At 36.1% G+C, this 21803-nt stretch overlaps 1 protein-coding gene across 1 annotated transcript in view; it reads right to left on the bottom strand.

Moving 5' to 3' along the window:
• Positions 1–21803, bottom strand: part of LOC149081769 (uncharacterized) — a 380853-nt gene that overhangs the window by 227777 nt on the left and 131273 nt on the right. Inside the window, exons 3-4 of the mRNA XM_089237205.1 lie at positions 783–1011; positions 91–392 (exon numbers count right to left, since the gene is read on the bottom strand). Coding sequence (XP_089093331.1) covers positions 91–392; positions 783–819 — 339 coding nt within the window. The 5' untranslated portion in view covers positions 820–1011. The remainder of the gene's footprint in view (positions 1–90; positions 393–782; positions 1012–21803) is intronic.

Below are 21803 nucleotides of genomic sequence, written 5' to 3'. Positions count from 1 at the left end.
TTGAAACATTCCCGGCATCATTGAATAAATTTGACAACTCTTCAGATTATAACTTTTTTTTACAGTTCAGATAAAAATAAGATTTATAACCTTGCATGTGGCGATCAAGTCATCTTCCATGAGGTACTGATAATGAGTTCGGATGCATTCCCACATGTCCGTCTGACTGGGAACTTTATGTATGAGTTTCGAGTTCGTGATTCTGTCGGTAGAGGGCGACACCACGCATCGTTTTCCGTCGCACCTCCACGATCGGAGTTCGGTCAGCGAATTGGACATGAAGTTCGACTGCTGTAGGACGCACATACCGCTCACAGTCGATTTCATTTCGTTGTCGCTGGTCGACGCATTGACTAGTCTGCTTTTGGCCGGCAGAGAATGGCACGAGAGAACTAGTACAACAAAAAAAGAAATGAAAACTATAGTTAGTGTCGTCCTCACACCTACGACACACACACATAGAAAATAAACGATAGTGTAAATCAGTGGTTTTCAACCCTTTTTGACTCGCGAAGCCCTTTCTGGTATATAATTTCTATAGAGGAGCCCCGTAGGCCTATTCTTTATTTATTTATCAACGTTACTGATTTATTAATTTTATTCAAAAATACTTATAATTATTCTTTCCGAGTTTACTATTTTTTTTTATTTTGCTTGAGTTGTCGTGGACCCCCTGGGGAGTTCGCACGTATCCTCAAGGGCTCCGCGAAGTACCAGTTGAGAACCGCTGGTGTAAATGAATGGAAATATGCTTATAATTGATACTGATATTCGGTTGATACCTTGAGGTAGGATGAACATAGTTTCGGCGGTTCCCATCACCAGGATTATCCTAAGATTTCACCACCGTCTGTTTCAGTCTGTGTTCCGGAAAGTTTGGCACGAATGTCATGGCAAGAGACCTGATTCAGCTCAAAGCTAAATCAACATCACTGGGTAGGTTTCTGGTACATCAGCAAGTTGATAGTCATTGTCAGTTTACCGGAATTTGAGTTTGTCCGACTTCATCATCTAATAAGAAAAAATATTATAATCAATTAAGAATCCAAAAACATATGTACATTATCACTAGTAATTTCGTTATAGTGGTAGTATATCAATCATTCAATTTAGCCCCTAATTTTAGCATTGTATACCAGAGAACGGAATTTATTTTAAAATAATTGACACCTGTATTTGTCATGGATATTTTTCCTCTAGCTACATCGCTAAGCTAGTTGCATGTTGTGACTATTGAGCCTGTAACTAGGACTTTTGCCACCCGGGGCAAACATGATTTTGCAGCCCATACAACTTTAAAATTCGATAATTTTAAAATTGTCTAATAATGCCCACCTAAAATTGCCACCACCCACCCCCCCCCCCACTAATTTTTTTTTACCGCCTGGGACAGTTGCCCTTCCCTCCACTAGTTCTGGCCCTGATTGAGTTTGTACTGCATAAAGTACTTATGAAATTACAATCCTTTCAAATGAAAGTTAATTATTTTTGGATAAAAACTTTTGAAATTAGGCCTTGAAATTATTGAAAAAATGAAGGTTGTAAGCAAAAATGCAAAAGTTTTGAAAAAGACGGGTATTCTAACTATTCCTGCTAAAAACTGCCCATTTACCTCAACTATTCCTCTGTGGAGCTTCTAATGAACAGAGGCATCAAAAGTGTCATGAACCTGTAGGGTAGCTGGGCTTGTGTTTTATAATGCAATTTTCCATTTATGAATGAGTTCTATGGGTGCTCAGACCGGTGGTGCAGAATAATGTGGGTACTCGAGCACCCACTGTAAAACACCGGCTCCGACGCCACTGCTATCGAGTTAGTACATGCCGGAATGTGTTCTGTACTTAATGTGAAATTTGTTTCTGAGCAATTCCTGTATTGTGGTTAAAAGTGGTGCCATCGGTCTTGCGGATTCGGAAGCAAACAACTCGTCAGATTATCTTTGTTTGCTGTATTATACATGAATATATATTTCTTTTTACGTTGTAGGCCTAGTTGTTCTCTGTGGAGAGACTTTTATAAATGGAAGATCAGCTAGTATTCCCACCTTAAAGGGGCAGTCTAAGTGCTGGAAACAGGAATTAGACTAAAGGAGTATAAACTCAAAAATTACGTGGTGAACAGAAATGCAGAAAAGGCAATTTAGAAGACAATGGTGGAGGACAGCAATTCCAGAAAAGGGTAAGAGTGAACAATCCAGAAATGGACAACTATTCGGACAACTTCTATATAATATTGTCATGTTTCTGTTGAGCAAATCCCATCGTGTGATATAATTGATTTATCCCAAATACCCTCATGGATTAATTAGAGATAATAATCTAAACCACAAGAGCAAATAGGTTAGAACAGAGAGTAGCGGTACCCCTGGGTATCTATTTAATGACTGCTAAATTAACTCAAAATACAATAAAACCTCTCTTTTGCGGACACCGACAAGAATAATTTGTCCTCAAAAGAGGAGTGACCAGGAGTGATCAGGGGTTTGAAATTCATACTTTTATTATACGCGAGGAAATTATTATTTGGCCGTAAAAGAGGGGGTGATCGCATCGAAGGGGTACCCTTTAAGAAGGGTTTTATTATATATATAAATACACATCAATAATATAATATATTATTGATATATAATAATGAAAAAATATAATACTGTATATCAGGGCCGTCTTAAGAGTATCATGGGCAACGGGCCAAGTGGTTTTGTGGAGGCCCTACCTGGTAAATCCTAGAAAATTTCAACCGGATCTCATTTTCGTGAGGCCCCTCTTCTCTTGAGGCCCCCGGGCCGTGTCTGGGCGGGCCCATTCGTTAACACAGCACTGTGTATATTACATAAATGTCAAAAAAAAAAATAGCACGGTTGAATTTGAAAATTCTTAGGTACACACAGCAAAAACATACCATATAATTTCATTATCACTTGTATAATTTTAACTATAGAAAAAACAATTAAGAAAAAATAATAACATGAAATTTCCGACCGGGGACAGAGCATAAAATTAGAAACTGAAAATAAACCTTACAGTATTTTTACTTTAAAACTTTACTCTTATATAAGACGACACTCCTTTTTATTGACGACTTTTGAACACAAAAACTCGGCTTATACACGACATTCACATTGAAACATTACATTGCTTGAAATATTTGACTGTAAAACCCAAAATACCATATAGTCTGGTTATAATCAATCATGTTTCACTCCAAATATTTTCTAATAATGATAAATAATATTCAATCAACATCAAAAAATTCAAAATAAATTCCTATCAAAATATATATTCTTCTGAATTTAGTAGGTCAACTCCGGAAAAAATCACTTCGAGTGTCAAATTTCTTCATCCAACAGCAAAAATGCCCGTAGGGTGCAATATTAAAAGGCACAGACAGCTGGAGAAATTTAAAAACCACGCTAAATCGTGATTATTGAGCATCCACAAATGCTCTTACTATTACACATATAGCGGCCTATCGTATTACAAATACGAAAAAAAAATCGAAACCGGTTTTTTCTTTTCTTTGTTATCGGCTCCCACTTTCTTATGTGTTTGCATGCGAGGGCCTTTTTTTCATAATAGGCACGAATAACTTCAATTGCTAGGCCGTTCAATGAATATAACAGACTCTCTATAAGATGGGAGGAGAGAAAAATGCGTATGCGTGTGTGTATATTGCGGAGCCTTGACCTTAATTTAACAACAACAAAAAAATTCCCCACAAAAGCATCGAATTCTCCACTTTCATTGAAAAGATGGCGCATCAATAAAAAAAAAAAACAGGCCTTTTTTGAGGCGTTTCGAAAGGCTTTTTGTAACGCTGAAGAAAAAGAGTATTATAACCGTTATATATGGGCATCAATTGTTATTATTTGAGGGTCAATGTATGACGGAAGTATATACTCTACGAACCGGATATATATCATACAGTAATTCAGAGTTCCGTTTCGAGAGAGTATTTACTGTACACTCGAAAAGCTCCTTTATGGTTCGATAATGGTTATTGTGGAGATGATAGGGATCAAAGTGTAGCGTCATTAAATATGCTTAGGCGGATAATACTTTGATGTTCTTCGTTGTTGGTTCTAGGCCTGTGTTGTAAGTACTAAACGCGCGAGAAGAATTGCAGATTCATTACAGAGTAAATCGGTTTTACTGAGAATTGCGTTTGCCTCTACATTCATACGTCCATCATCATTTATAGCAAATGTGTTCAACCGTGTGTGTGTGTGTGTGTGTGTGTGTGATGAGCCTCTTCCATTTACACTAATTTGTCGTTTAAATTGTTTAAGTCGCAAGACATTAAAGTGGTCTAAAATTTCCAGATGGATAATAGTGCGAATTTCTAATGATAATTGGGATCAGTAGGGGTTCGATGAGGTGGTGAACGAGCAGACCTAAGGCCATCAAGTAAAACTGTCTCCCTCCCCCCCCCCCCCCCCCAAATCATTGCATTTCTCTTGTTCTGAAATTTTTATAATTTTCTTTCCCTTTTATCAACACTGTTCATCCACGTACGGATGAATTCAAACACAGTTCGAATCCCAGTTCGGTCATGGATGTCTACTAACAAACTAGCAAATTCCCTGAACAGATCGTAAAGATCTCTTGGGAATACGTGTTGATCACGTTCGTTACCTCATATTTAATTCAGTACTTTATCCCGTGGTTTCTTATCGTGAAAATCCAAGTTCGAACCCCGATGGCAACACAATGGTGGTCAGCTGAAGTTGGTTTTTCTGCGGTTTCCTAACTTCAAGGTGCGAAGGTGAGCTGGTCTCCCACTTTGAAAACGTCTCCCCCGCTACGAGTAGGTACACATTCAACAAGATACATAATATGATAATTTAGGAATATAAAATTTCCACTTCAAACTACGGACGACGGATGGCAGTACCAGTATAACGTGAAACAATCATAACTTCGATTAAATAGATACATTAGGGTCTCGCATATACACACATGAACACGAAATAACCATTTTAATTCACATTTCGACAATTCCAGGTTCTCTATGTCGGATAAACACCACTACTCTACTACTACTAAACCGTACATGCACCTTGTAAATATTTGTAACCTCTGGTTATACCATTTCTAACCATTTCCGCATTTCTGCGGATTTTCTAACGAATCAATTCCAGCGTGTACCAATTCGTTAGAAAATCCGTGGAGATGCGGAAATGGTTAGAAATAGTATAACCAGAGGTTAGAAATATTTACGAGGTTTGGTTTAGTAGTAGTGTTTTATCAGAGATAAAGAATCCGGAATTGTCGATCTGTTTCAAGTTGGAATTTTCGCATTTTTAAAGCTGATATTAAGAAAAAGTAAAGATTTAAAATACAGCTTACATTACATTGAAGCATTTATCTATATATGATTCTAAAATACATAAACATATTTGACTTTCTATAGTCTATGTTGCTAAGCTTTGGCCATGACTCTTTCTGGTCAAGTACTCAATCGGTCCTTGCCCCCAATAAACACATTAACCAAATGGACCTCTAGAATAGGAAAAGATCTGGACACCCAAAGTAAGCAGGTTGCAACATTGTTCCCTCTACAATAAACAAACAACCAAATCATATAAAAAACTATAAACAAAATGTCCGAACCATAAACCCACCTCCAATAAACAAGTTAACCTCTCGGACGTCACAGTGTTAAACATCGTCGTCAATAAGAAATTTAATCGGAACAATAACCTCTGAGACTAAAAATCAAAGAACCATAACGAGATTTGAAGAGAAAGGATCCATATATGATAGATAAATACTCAGATGTCAGGGGATGGCCTTTTAAAAACCACTCACTACCCTTTTAATAGAGATTCTCTTCATCGTCCATTGTTTCTTGAAACACTATCCAAGATAGATATGAAATTTCAATCTAACAAACTGAAATGGAAACTGTGCTTTATTTAAAAGTCAATAAAGACTTTGAATCAGGAATCCTGGTCACGAACTCAATCCTGAAATTCTTGATGAAGATATCAACCTGGCACCATACACGTGTTGAATGATGTTAGGGGTTCAATGTCCCCCTTTTTTCGCAGTATTGTCTTTACTTGTGGTATTTCCATAACACACTCCATTAAACTTTCAACAGTTTTTATCTATCGTAAATCAATTAATTCTATTATGTCCCGTTTCCTTGTTTAACTATGATGTGTTACTTTCCGAGTACAGTGCGCGTTTGAAATTCCGTTGGTGTGGCATCAGTATCGAAAATCAAATCCAATGGCCACAAAAATCGCTGGTTATCTGCCGATATTGCCCGTGTATGACCAGTGTCCTTCCGTTTGTACCGATTCCTCGAAACATTTCTTGAAATGTAGACATGATGCTGCGATTTAGTCGATTCAATTATCGTATATTGAAGCTATTAAAAATTAATAACTAACAGTAGTTAATAGTTTTTAACTTATTTCTGATGCAATACAATACTAAAATCAGCCGCTCTCTAAATTCAAATTGCTAAAACGCTTTCAAAATTTGATATTTAAAAATGTCTCCACTTTTACAAATGAAAAAGATTTCTGAATTGAATTCAACTGAAAGGAAACATGATTTCTGGATGTTATGCCGAGGTGAACTCGGAAAGAAAAGTCACCAAGGTTGCTGCTGTGGTGGTCGAGTGGTTATAGTGACGGACTCGCGATGCGAGGATCCGGGTTCGAACCCCACAGTGGTGGTCGGCTGAAGTTGGTTTTTTGTGGTTCCCAACTTCAAGGCGCAAATGTGAGCCGATCTCCTCGTTAAAAAGTCTCGCCACAGAGAGCAACAGTCCTACAACGATAAATCATTCAATCATAACACTTCACTCATAGTTAGAAAAACTGGTGGCAGATGGCAGCACTACACATAACAAGCATTACAGAGAAACAAAAAACTTCACGTCAGGTTTCACTACACGTACACGCACATTCCCGCATGTACCGATTCGTTGGGGGTTCCTCGGTGCATGTGTGATGTAACAGTAGTAGGTAGGGCCTCCGAAAAATGGCTCGGGGATCCATGATGTTCTTAAGTCAGCCACCTCGTTGGGCAATTTGCCTGTTGTGGCGTTGTATTTGTATAAGGTAGCAAACATGCTACCATCCACACCACTGGAGACACGACCACGTGGAGAGACTTATTTCACGCACTGTGGCGTGAGTCACTGAAGTAGAGGCATTAGTAGCCTCTCTTAACTTCAGCAAACGACCCTGGGTAGGACGGTAGAGGAGAGATAGATGGGTTTTTTCTCACCCAAATATATCAAGAAAACTCTCATGAATTCAACGGAATTTCAATTTTCATCTCCTAAAAAACTGTGAAACTAGAAAATAAAGTTTACCCTTTATGGTCCAGGAGTTCTTCGACCAGTGCTGTCGTGACGTATCGGCCAACGCGGACACCATCCAGGGATTGACACCGTCCACCGTTATGAGATCTGGAACCATGATCCTCGAGAGTGTGTTAACGAGCCAGATAGAGGCTCTTGGCCAGCATGTCACTCAACCGGCCGGCGGTCGATGATGATCTTGAGACGGTTTTGTCTTATATCAGGTTGTGCTTAAACTGCGTTTCGTGGAAACCTTAGGGCTCATTGTGCTCCCAGGGACTCCGCAAAATAAATCAGATATATTGGTAGATTGATAAATAATAAAGAAAACGAAGCCTACAGGGTTCCACCACAGAAATTATAGACTACATAGGGCTCCACGAGTGAAAAAACGGCTGAAAACCACTGTGTCTTAGGCTAGGATTACACTATAAAAGTTTTGTAAAAAAAGCATTTTGTAAAACTTGAAAAATGTGACTAATGAGCGTATCTGTTGCATTCGAACAAATGCAACCGATCAGCTTATTGATTGCAATTGTCAAGCTTTATAAACGAAAACTTTTGTGAAACTTTTATAGTATAATAAGAACATTGGAATAAAGAAAAATTCTCAAACGATATTAAGAAAATAACCAACTGTGCTAATAAACTAATTTAAGTCTTCAAGAAAAAAATGTAATCGCAATATCTCTGAGAGAAGAGCATTTGTATTTTAATTAATATATATGTTATATTAATTAAATGTGATCTTATACAAAACTTGAAAGAAAAAAAAACTCCAACAGGTCTATTGGTTACATTCGCTCAAATGTAGCAGATACGTTTATTCGTTGCATTTTTCGAGTTTTGTAAATGATCTTTTATCAAACTTATATAGTGTAATCCCGGAGTAATACAGGGTTGATACCAGCGCCACACTGCAAGCGATGCAGCCTGCAACTCGGCAGCCCATATAAGCTATTTATTAACTTAAGAATCTATTCATAATTTTCATATATATATATATATATATATATATATATAGGCCTATATTAATCGTATTTTCACTTTTTTTCATACAATTTTCTTTCAAAAGAATATACTTCAAAAAAAAATTAATTTTTGATTTCACTGGTTATGAAAAATCATCCGCTTAATGGAATCAAAATCTTCTATAATAAAGATATTTTAATAAGCGGCAGGCACTGTATAAGTCATTTCCTTCGACATAGATAATGTTCCAGCTGTCTACAAAAAAAAAAAAGCGTTATGGTATGTATTTCTGGATATTAAAAAACGAGAGAAACGTTTTTGACAATGTGTGTATTTGGGAAACAAAGATAAATCTGAACAAAAATCTGGTTTTTAACGAACTGAAATACACACACACACACACACAACTGGTTTAGAGACAGATATTTAAATGAGGTTTTTCGGCCAGCTTATATATTCTATTATACACGAACGGGTTCAAAAGGTACCGTGGAGGATTCTTTTAGACACGGTCATCCAGTATCTAAATTTCGAAAGCAATAAATTAATGATATCATGATGTTCTCTCAAATAGTGGATATTTTCAGGTTCTGAATAAAAGCGTTATTTGGATTTTGTTCTTTTCCTTGATTGGTGGAAAAAAGCATCAATTTCTCTTTCAAGTTTATTTTTGAATCTTGGAACCTGTTTAGAATTGAACGAGTACGAATGCAAATGAATGTAGGATTTCCGACATGTTTGAGACGACTTCCACCTTCTATTCATGTATTTATATTAGAAAGGATTCAACCCGAGCGCCATTGTTTCCACATAATATAATTCCCAGAAACGAGGAATCATAACCGAATTAGATCATATATATATATATATACAGGGTGATTCTAAATTCACGGAACAAACTTAGAGAGGTTATATAAGACACCTAAACAAGCATTCTTGATCATAGAATGTGCGGTCGAATCGCAATAGCAAAGGCGGTAGAGGGTGTTTTTAGAGACTGCGCAAGAACACTTTACCAAAAACAAATGTCATTTTTCTCGACGGATTTGATGCGATATGTGATATCAATCATTCAAGGGTGCAGATGCACCTTCGGATCGGAACGAAGTTTGTTTTTTATTGGTGCAAGCATCATCAAAGTTATGCTGCGTCAAACAATGATCAGGTGGTATAATGTCTTGTGGTAGAATTTGTGTTAAGGACAAAACATTTACACTACACTGCAAACAAACACTACACTGCAAACAAACACTACACTGCAAACAAACACTACACTGCAAACAAACACTACACTGCAAACAAACACTACACTGACACTAAAAACACTACACTGACACTACAAATACTACACTGACACTACAAACACTACACTGACACTACAAACACTACACTGACGTGACGTGTTTATTACGTCACGTCAGAGACGTTGTGTGTTTCGACCTTTATCCAGGTTTACACCATGAGAATGCCTAAGACATTATAATTCCCTGCGCAGTCTAATGGTAGGTTGATTGCACATATTGCAGCAAATCCGTCAGAAAAATATGATATTTGATTTTAATGCTGTCGTGCACTCTCTAAAAACACCCTCTACCTCTATTATTGGTCATAGAATGTGTGGTCGAATCATAATAGCAATTCCAAATTTGAGACCGAAAATGCTGTCTATGAGTCATATCACCATTAAACTTTGTTCCATGAATTTAGAATCACCCTGTACAAAATATATTAGCAGGTAATGTGTAAATCCACATTTCTCTTTCTCTCTCTCTCTCTCTCTCTCTCTCTCTCTCTCTCTCTCTGTGTGTGTGTGTGTGTATGCTGTACTATTTCTATATTTTTATGAGAATAATTATCATTACTTAAAAACTGCATTTTGCGATAATTATGACTGACACATATATTTGTTACGTCAAAGGGTTTCACGTGAAATAAGTTTTAATTCGTACGACCCTTGCGATTTGTTACGGTGCTTCATTTCTCACCATTAATGATTAAGACTAATCATTGACTCAGAGAAAATTGGTAACTTTGCTTACATTTGACAATTTTTTTGGCGACAATTTCTGATATTTCCTATTTTTAGGATCTCAATTTTTCGTATTTCTCTCGAGGAAATATGGTCAGCGTAGAATGGATCACTAGTAGTTCCCCTTTATATATCCTGACCATTTTTTTTTCTTTTCTTTTTTCAGAAAAATAGGAGTTCTTTACATAATTAGGATCCTAAATGCATGACTATGACTACCAAAAAAAAATTACTAGATGTCAGAAAAAATCTTATTCGTCATTGAAATTATTGGAAAATTGACAGTGGTGGGAAATGAAGCTTTACTGTGAATTACAGTGCATTAAAATGCAGTTCCCGAAAACTTCTTGAACAGAACCAATGTGTGAGGTGAATATTTATATTACAAATACGAAATTTTACCATAATAATATTCATAACATTTCAAAATAATTCTAATCCGTGATTTCAGTAAATGATACAAATTTAAGATAGTTGAAAATACGCGGAAAAGGGAACAATTTTATGAAAAAACGTCGGGATGATCGGCACAGGGTGATTCAAAACTCTACGTGCAAACTTTAAGGGGAGGTAGAAAACACAAAAACAAAACAGAATCACAATTTTTTTGTGCATAACTGTGGATGGTAAGAACTCGGAGCACTTGTTGTGAAACTTAACGTGTACACGTACTGTCCTCGCGCAAAGTATCGCTAAATAAAGAGTTTTTTCACCATTATTGGCTTGTCATTTTTCCGCATCTTCGTTTATTTCCGCTTATTGGGGTTTCCGGTCATACATTCCTATGTGATTCGGTTTTTCTCGTGTGTTTTCTACCTCCCCTAAAATTTTGTACGTTGAGTTTTGCATCACCCTGCATTGATAGGTGATTATGTATCATGGCTTTATAACAATACGCTCATAGTGACTCTCTCTCGGGAAGCTAAATTATTCCTTTCCAACCTGCTTATAGTCTTCTATCACTTCACAAGTCAAGGCTGTTGAGACTCTTTCGAATATCTCCATAAGAAAGCAGAGACATTGGTCTATAAAATACTATAAATTTTCTCAAAATGAAAATAAATAAATAAAATAAACTTATCTATCTCTGATTTCCATAATTTCGTATTCATGAATAAGAATCGCATTTTCATTTATTTGAATATTTCGTTGATGTGTCGATGACAGTACACGTCCGGCACGCAAAAATCAAATAAAGACCATTATAATGATAACACCTGCTTTATGGGCGTTAACACCTTATGTGATATTGATGGGAGGGAAATGATACATTTTCTGAGGAAAGAATAACCTGTTACCGACAAAGGAAGAGATTGCTTAGATTCTTTCAGATAACCTATTTTTTTATGCGAATCGATATTAAGATACCGATATATCTTTGTACTCTAGTTATTATTATACTTTATTTGGTTTCAGAATATTCTAGACTACATGAAAAACAAATTGAGGGTTAAAATTTATTAAATTAAATTATAACTGAGTTTTAAGGAGTCAAATATAGCCTTAAGAACTATGCTGTGGTAGAAATATTATTAAAAATATTATTTAACTTTCGGGTTATTTGAATTCATATCTCTAATACTTACTTGTTCCTTTTGTTAATTTTCAAATATTAAGAAAAAATGTGTACATCTTGCGAGTACGCGTCACATCACCTTGCGCATGATATATTAGCATAAAATCAATGTAATTGAATGTCAGTTGATTTAAAATAACTGCTCAGTTCATAAAATCATTAAAAATATTTTAGATTCATTCATACATACTCGATTTATAAAAAAATTTCATTTCTAAAAATTTAAATTTAAAATTCAGTATTGAATAAGATTGTGTCAATGAAATCTTGACATTTTTTGTTATTTCATGAAGTGAACAGTTTTCTTTATTTTTAATTCATTTTTATTGAGTTTCATTGATGTTATGAAATTTTAAGATGAGCGCAAGTTGTCAATAATGAATTTTTTTTCTTAATGTTTGAAAATTTGCAAGAATATTAGCTAAGGATGATGTCACTCTTTGCTATCCATACGAAGGAAAGAGAGAGAATTCTCCGCAGTGACAGTTGAACTTTCCTACTTTCCTATAAATTCATCTTAGCATCAGCCAGTTGTTGAAAAATCTTCGTAAGAATAATTAGCATTGAAGGAATGCAATAAATTTTATTTGCATAGCATAGCATATACAATCGAAAATATATAGAATAATTTGAAATAAATAAATGTTTAAATAATATTTAACCCCTTACGCAGCAATTATAAATCATCAGAGATCCACCTTCAAAACACCATATCTTTCTTAATGAAGTTGGCTTTCTTCTGGTTTTCAACAGGTGCAAAGTATTGGGTATAGGGAAAAGTTTTACATTGAGAAATCAACTTCATAAAATATCTGGGCTTGTCGATGCAAAAAAAATAAGATTCTTTTATGAAGACGAGATATCTCGTCATTGCCTCTCACAGGGTTAAATGACATTTCTACTACGCGAATATAGTTTCTCAGGCTTTTGACTATGTTAAAAGCTTTGAAACCCCTTTAAAGTAATTTATTGTTAAACTTGCGGACAGGTTTAATAAAATAGCACATGCGTTAAAGTTCCAAGCAATAGATATTTTTGTAAAGTGAAATCAATAATTTAAACACGGAATTTTTCTTAATTAGGACACATATTATAACGATAGATTTTTTTTCAGATTACTTATCCAATTGTGGCATTTGAGAAAATGGTGCGTGCAACAATCCCTTACCATTCAACATGATCTTATTAATGAGTGAAAGGATTGAAGAGCTTTTACTTCTTCAAAGTCACGATTTCTTAAATGAAATATTTTTTGGCTGATGATTGTAGACGTCGATAAGAAATAAGGCAGGAAAAAGAAAACAATAATTTAAATAATCTTCCTGTCTTTCAAAATTGTTCATTTTCTTCTCATATAGATCTCAACCACCTCGTTGAGCATTCTTCCTGTTAAAGCCGTTGCATTATCTGGGTGGTGTCGTATTTTGGGAAACTCTCTTTGAATATGCGCTGATTATCATCCAGGTTTCGCATTTATACCGTTTTTATTTTATTTTTTCAAATTTATATCGTCGTATTAATCTTTTCAGTGGCATTGACGCGATATCTCGTCTTTTTAAACTCCGATTATTCCTGCAATGCGAGTCCAGATATTTTATATACAAATACAACGCCACAACAGGCAAATTGCCCAACGAGGTGGCTGACTTAAGAACATCGTGGATCCCCGAGCCATTTTTTGGAGGCCCTACCTACTACTGCTACACCACACATGCACCACCCCCCCCCCCGCGGAACCCCCCAACGAACCCCCAATGAATCGATACATGCGGGAATATGCGTGTACGTGTAGGGCAACCTGACGTAAAGTTTGTTTCTGTGTAATGCTTGTTATGTGTAGTGCTGTCATCTGCCCCCAGTTTTTCTAACTATGAGTGAAGTGTTATGGTTGAATGATTTACCGTTGTAGGACTGTTGCTCTCTGTGGCGAGACTTTTTAACGGGGAGATCGGCTCGCATTTGCGCCTTGAAGTTGGGAACCACAGAAAACCAACTTCAGCCGACCACCACTGTGGGGTTCGAACCCGGATCCTCGCATCACGAGTCCGGCACTATAACCACTCGACCACCACAGCGGCATTTTGTAAGATTTCGTCTCCAGGAACGTGTTTTCCAACCCCCGCAACCTGTCAGATCAATTGCCAGTGAGCAGGATCAGTTTTTGGTAACAAACAGAAAGACAGAGAGAGACTTTCATCCCTTCTCTTTTAGGGTAGTATTTTATCACACCATGTACAGTGTTTATAATAGAAAAGGGCAGGATATATTTCTTCCTCAATTCCTTGTTTTTAGATGTAGGGGAGGGGGGAGCACCATCACCTGCGCAAAATCAAGAAAAAAATCGTATTCTTAAAAAAAAAGAGATGTGTCAACCAACCGTGCCAATTATAATGTACATCAGTGAAATTTATAAACCCGCGGACCAGCGGTCCAGAGACCCGTTGGGGGTCCTTAGAGAGATTTCAGAAGACCGCGAACTTGAAGGAAAAAAAAACAATGAAACTTAGCATTGTTTTTATATTATTTTGGGTTGCTGTTTTTTCGATATAATTCACATCCGTATTTTTACAAGCATTTTCACTGTTGTAATCCTTGTATTCGTTTCATTTCATAGTGAATATTATCCTACAAAGGGGTCCATGGTGTTCATTTAATTGTATAGAGCAGTGGTTCTCAACCTTTTTTTGTCCATGGCCCCCTTTCAACCATTTCTCATTCCTGTGGCCCCCTTGCGAACATGAATAATTTTCTACTCCCCCTTCCTTTCTCCCTCCCCCCTCTCCTCCGTTTTCCCATTAGAAGATAGTTATTCAAAAATTGTCTGAAGCATTTTTGAATTTAATTTGATTAATTTTTAGTTTATGTAAATAACGAAAAAGCAAAATAAACATAATAGAATACAGTGAAAATGGAATAAATCCCTTGGGGTCACAAAGGGTCTGTATCATCGTAATGTTACTTTTTGTGAAGTTTATTGTTTTGTGTTTTTCTCAGTTTGATTTGTATGTTTTATGTGTTGTGTCAGTCCAATTAAAAAAAAAATATTTTTAATCAATGTAAACTCTGCGCTTGAAGACGGCACAATGTCATCAAGTTACTCTTTACTGGATGAAATTTTTATTATTTCCAAATTAGTTTTTTTTTTGGGTGTGTAAAAGATTATGGTTTCATTGAGAAATGTCAGTTGTAGCTTCTAAAATACGCATTCTTATAATGATAAAAATCACAAAAAGTAGTAGCAAGCGGTTTTATTAATGGCCAAGACGGGCTCGGTTGTGCGTAAATGCCTCGAAATTCCACTTGTGGACAAAGGGGATTCGTGTCTCACTCTCAGTTTTATGACAAAAATTTCACATTTATGACTACGGGCACGAGATTAATCTCTATATATATAGCTTTCAATATTAAAATATTTCATTTATACGAAGCACAATTTCAAATATTTGATATTTTCATTTTGATTCGAACTCCAAATCTTTGGCATTTAGACATCATTTCCAACTATCAAATCCAAGCAGTTTTTGCAGATTGTGAAACGCGTCGCTGAATTGGTTTTGCATGCGTATTATCAACACTAAAAACCATAAATTTTAGGTTGACAGATACAAAGAGACGCATTGAGCGGGTTATGGACATTTCAAAGTGAAGACTTACGCGAGAATTTATTGCACTTTTTTTAGAAATCAGCAGATGCAGTGAGTCTCTAATAAATGGATTTAAATTGCTTTAAATGTAGTCATACGCCTTTTTAGAATTTTTTTTCTAGTGCCCACAACATTGTTCTTGCAGGATAGGAAAATTGCATTGAAATTATTTAGGATGCTACAGGCCACTAGTAGGGCAGTTAAAAGGAAGCATTACAGTATCGATTAAAAAAAGTTTAAAGATGTGGTGTCAATCTTGGAGGAAGTCCTTGGAGGGGCGGCTCGAGCTTACCCGCCGCCCGAATGCGAAGCCTCATATACCGCCCCTACTGGCGACCCTGCCAGGAGGCTGATAGGGATTCGGTGAAGGGCACCTGGAGATAAACCTGATTTTTTTTCAGAAGAAAGCCGCACATAATTGTTTACCGAGCAAAATGTGCGTGACCATACGTCCCGCTTTTGAAGTAGAAAAAAATTTTGTTCTAGAATTATTTTACCCTTCTTAATAAATGCCAGATAACTTAATCCTTGAAAGAGCACTTATTTTTGTGAGCCGTCAGCACTTATCCTGTAAAGTTGATATTTAACGGGGTAATTTTTATTAAGAAAATTTTTTCAAAGGTGTTTCTGGTATTCCAGGAGCTGGACAAGTGAAAAATCAAAATTTTCCTTTGCCTTCATTTGACTATTGTGGATCAAATTCTGAGTGAGGGTATGGGCCCCTAGGCTGGGATCTTTCGCAGGCCCCTTCCCAGTCAGATTTCTCACGGCCCCAACTATAGTTGATTTATAGCCTGAAAAAGCCAAAAAATTGTGAGAATTATCCCGGGCTCTGAGGGGTGAGGGAACCAAAATGGCCCTTGTAATAGAGTACAGGGGTGGAGCTTGGCCACGCGACCCCTGGGGCACTGCGGCCACACGGGGCACCGCTTGCTAAATCCGGGATGAATGGGTAAAAAAAATTCAATTTGCCAAAAAAACCAAACTGTCGGCTCTGGAGGGGCACAAAATCGGAAATGAAGGGCCAAAAAAATGTTTTGTTAGGAATTGTTTGGATAAATTGTGAGGGAGGGTCATGACCTTCCAAGGGTAGGGCTGACAGGGCTCCAGCTTGAGGCCCGGGACTAAATCCTCATAACTTTTCTTTTTCCACTCTATAAATTAACTGTAGAAGGAGCCCCGTGGAAAATCGGGCATGGGCCCTACGAAAGGTTCCCTGACGCAGGTGGTAGGGGGCTATGGAGGGAGCAATAGGTAGGAGGTGCAAAAAATAAGTCCCACACGGGTACAGATTTTGTCTCGAGCCGCCCAGATAGCTTACATTCTTGTTTCTGGCATTACGATCAGAGGCCTTGTCTATTTTCTCAACGTTTCCGTTGTCGAGGTATAGTAGGACTCAAAAGCGTGATGTCGTGAATTTTTACTGTGTTAAATTTTGTTGTCTTAAGTAAAGTCTACCCTGCCGCCCCTTACAACCTGCCGCCCGGGTGCGCCGCACCCCTTGCACCCTCGCTTAAGCCGCCCCTGTCCCAATACATTATCACAGCAATGTAGTTTTAAAAAATTTTAAATTTCTCGGGTATTTTTCCCCATGTATGATTTGATCTCTATGATTTAGTTCGTTATAACTGAATTCGACTTTATTTCTTTTCAGCAGAGGCAATGGATTGGCATCACCTTTCCAAATTCATAAAAAAATACCCCAGAGCAATCATTCATCATTCGATTTTTATAAATATATTCCCCATCAGACCACTCAGTGCTGGCTGAAGATAGCTTTGCGCTAAACTAGATGGCTATCCGTCTGTAATTGCATGAAAACGATGGGCTTTTTACAAGCTTTCATTTTTCAATCATCTACTTCTTGGATTACATTTACTACCAGCACTCAAAAGAATGTCAATGAATGGTCAACAAAGCTTTGTCTGCTTCTCTGCTATGGCAGCCCTCTTTGAATGAAAGTCTGAACACACACAATTTTCTGTCTTTACAGTTATTCCATTTTGCTTAAACCTCTTCTATAGCTTGTGTCAGGGCCTACTATCACCCCTAAGTCGTAAAACCACCGAGATTACATGAACCACTTTTTTTATTTCCTTCTCCCTCATGTTAATGTTACTTGAATGGGGAAAAATTACGAAAAATATATTCTATGCATTTTGTTTGAAATTAAATTGTTTAGTTACTCTGATTAGAAAAATTTAATGTCAAAAATTTCTTCGTGGCCCCCGTATCAGTAGCCGTGGCTCCCCTTTTGCAAGATTTTCATCCGTGGCCCCCCTGGAATATCCTAGGGCCCCCCTGGGGCCATATGGCCCCCGGTTGAGAACCAATGGTATAGAGGATCCGTGGCGTTCATTTTAATGGCACGGAGAGTACGTGGCATTCACCTCAGCACTCTAAGGGAGAAACACAAAAGGTCAAGGACCCACTGATCTCAGGACCATTTTTGACTTAAGGGGAAGGGGGGAGGTCTTGAATCAGACATCAGATAGTTCCTACGATTTGAAAATACTGATGAGTAAGAAGTGGAATACGCTGCATATTGATTAAATTTGGTGTCTAAATTATAGAGGTCGCGGGCAATTTACCCACTCACCAGTGGGGGGAAATCAGGCCAATAAAGTTTCGTAATGCAGACTAGGAACATTTTACCTTCCTAGCGTTGAATAGCTTAAAGCAGTTATACAATGAATAAATAAATTTTATAATATTACGTACTATCGAAAAGAAATATTTCAATCTGAGTTATTTCAGGCATCTCGGGTTTTTCAATTCAATTTTTGTTTATTAAGTTATCATAGGTTGAAGGATAAGTAGGAAATATAATAGCTTTTATTGTCCCGATGTTTAGATTGAAATTCCGAAAAAGATGCATTTATTGCATTTTATTTTGTTTCGTGAATAACAGCAAATCTAAAATTGTCTCAAAATTTACAAACAAGCGATACGCGTTGCTGTTATACAATGTTGTTAAGTCATGTTATGAAACATTGGAGATTTTGAATTACGGAAAAAACTTTGATACTTGTATGTTTTCGTTGCTTCAAGGTTTTCATTATACCGTTTAATGGAAAACTACCCGTTTGTTTTGAATTTCGTTCCTTGTTTACCGGAACATGAGCACAGTCGCAAACATGGTAGTTTTATTTATTTTCAGCTATAATCAAGACAAGACATTTCTAAAATGGTCTAATGGAAACCCGTTCATAAGAACGTATAAAGCTCTTTTAACTTCAATTTTCTATAAGGAAAACTAATTTTCGGAGTTTTGTAAACGGTAGAGAAACGCCAAAAATGAAGTGTTTATATATGCGCATACGTGAACGGTATTAATTTTTTTCCTAATCGCGTAGCCAGACAGTGTTGACTAAAAAGGCTAAATATTCTCAATAAGCTGGTCAAACAAAGTACTCATTTCTTTCCCAAGAGAATCAAGGTCTCCGCGAGTGAGTGCGACAACCTCGATTCTCTAAATAAGTTCTAAAAACGAGATCTACGGCATTAACGATACCATAAAAGAAGAAAAATGATCCAACTAAAATTACGACTGAAACAAAGCCCTTGTTAAAAACTCATAAAATTAACTCGCGGTGAAATATATATTATACTTACATAATATAAGGTAACCTATAATAACACTGGATGAACAAGTTATAATGTACCTTAATAAGAGAAATGGTTGTGGGAAATTTAGTTTATTTTATATATATATATATCTGATTTATTCCACCGAAATAATCATAGACATTGTTCGTTCAAGGCTAATTACAATAATTCCATTTGGAAAGTCAACACCCTCTAAATATACGCAGTTTAACTGTACTTATAAGAATCATAAAATCTTACGTATATACGTTAAACGTCTTATAGTCTGGATCTAGTTGATTCCAAGGGGTTATGATCTAGTAATAGCTAACCAATCGAGTCGAAAAAATATGTAAATCCGTATATCAAACATGCTCGTAATCAGTTTGATGATAATCAATGTTTATCCTTGATTCGAAATTGTGTTTTCTGTGATTTTGATTTCATAGTTCTGGTCATTTTGCAAATCCAATAGAGTGAATTTGTGAAGACGGAAGTAGTTATGGAGTCATAAATTTCATTATTACAAAACTCATATAAAGAACAAGAGTTATGAAACACTTATATACTGTATAAGTTGTAAAATTCGTAAATAACTTTAAAGTCCTTATAAATTCTCTTATTAATAGAGTTGTAAAAAATTTTCAACGTCACAAAGTTATGAAACTCCAGTAAAAATTTTGAAGTTGTTAAGCTCCCGTAATATATAAAAATTATGAAGTTTCCATAAATTGTGGAATTTTAGAAACTCATAAACTTTGAAAGTTTTGATTCTTCTATAAAATCTTAACCTTCTTAGAGGTCTTGTATATATTTGAATACAAATGACAAATTAATGGTGGGGAAAAATAATTTTATACCGATTTCTTTTCTAAATTTTTTTTTTTTTTTTTTTGGTATTTTAGAAAGTAAATCTTTTGGTGTCATTTTCAGTGCAAAACACGGCCATATAAGTACAATACAAATTTATCTATGCAAAGTCGATTCCTTGTCGGTGAAACTTTTCAACAGCCGCTTAAGTATTTTACGTGTTCAGTGATTCATAATATTGCACAAAATTGAGGGGAATCGGAAATAATACCCAAGGTAACAACTGTTCAATTTTGCTAAACAAGATTTATCTGTTTATAAATAACATTAAAATCGTGACAAACTGTACATTTTAACCTTAATTAACAATTTGAGCCGATAAAAATCTACTCTAGTTAATTTAATTGCTGTGCTGATGCATTGGTTCGATTTAAAACATGCTAACAGCACTCATTCACATCCGTATTTTTAAAATTTTCAATACGTTTTTGTGGGATTAACCACAGAAGGCCAATAAATATCCACGGTGACTTTTTATAACAAGCATACGTGCATTCATGCGTAATATTTTATCATGTGTATATATTGTTTGTAATTTGTGTTAATTGCATTTTTAATTGGGTTGCTGTATTTTTGAAACATATGACAACCATATTTTTATGGGCATCTTTTTATCAGCCACCTCGTTGGGCATTTTGCCTGTTGTGGCGTTGTATTTGTATTGTATTTGTATTTGTATTCTGGCTTCCTTATAAATTAGGGGTGCAAAACATTCGGCCCGTGGCCCAAATGCGACCCTCCAAGGGGTTTCAATCCGGCCCGCGAAAAGTGTTCCTGTAGAAAATTATCAATGCATGCAACACGATAAATACTTGGGGGTTGACCATATTTTCTTCATAAAAAATATGGGAAATAACCAAAAAAAAATGTCGAAGGCAAGTAATGTTGTCAATTACAGCCACAAAATTTTTCGGAGTGGATTGAAGTTGCCAACTAAATCTAAGAGATTTGTCAAAGGAAGCTAACGCTTAATCTATCATCATCTGCCCATCAACTATCGCTTAAATTGTTGAAAAAATCGCCAATAGCGGGAACTTCAGGGCTACTGAAAGTCTCAATAGATTAAAATAAAATTGACCAAAAAAAGAAAACTATATAATTTGACAAATATGTAAGATGAATATATTTATATCACTATAATTATGACAGCCATAATTATCACAAATCAAATATAATTTATGTCATGGGGGGAAAAAATAATAATCGTTGAAAATAAGGAAAAAAACATAAAACACCGGACATTTTTATGTATACCGCCAAAATTGCTGAAACCTTCCATACAGTACGGGTCATATGGTCACCCTATACATACAAGTTTCTGGCCCGCAAATGACAAAAATACCGTATATCTGGCCCGTTCACTGTAAAGGTTTTGCACACCATTACAGATCATTATATTCAGTTCCACCACACCATCAGCTACTGTAAATCTTTATAAATTACCTAAAACTGGTTTTACTTGATCGAACTTTACTTTTTCAATAAATATTCTTTCCAATTTATTTTGTACAAACAGTTTTATAGCAGTTTTATCATAAACTACACTCTTTTGTCTAATACAATGGCTGTTCTAGTTCCTGTTTATCAATTGGGGGGATATTAAAAAGAGAAAATGTCACGCAATATATAGATACAGCGTCCTTGAAATATATTCGTGCATCTTATAAGATGCAGTCCGAATAACTTTAGAAACTGACATGAATACAGACAAAGCATCAGGACCAATCTATCTCGAGGAATGAGAATTAGATCGTAATTAACTAGTCCTTAATTACGCTACACGTCCACTACTGGCGCACGATTC

This window comes from Pholcus phalangioides, unplaced genomic scaffold (genome assembly GCF_987345545.1).
Source record: "Pholcus phalangioides strain wild (caught in Gottingen) unplaced genomic scaffold, Ppha-v1.0 ptg000009l_1, whole genome shotgun sequence".
In the NCBI taxonomy this organism is placed as follows: domain Eukaryota; kingdom Metazoa; phylum Arthropoda; class Arachnida; order Araneae; family Pholcidae; genus Pholcus; species Pholcus phalangioides.
The sequence above is the reverse complement of the archived record's forward strand: the minus strand, read 5'-3'. Positions and strand labels throughout refer to the sequence as shown.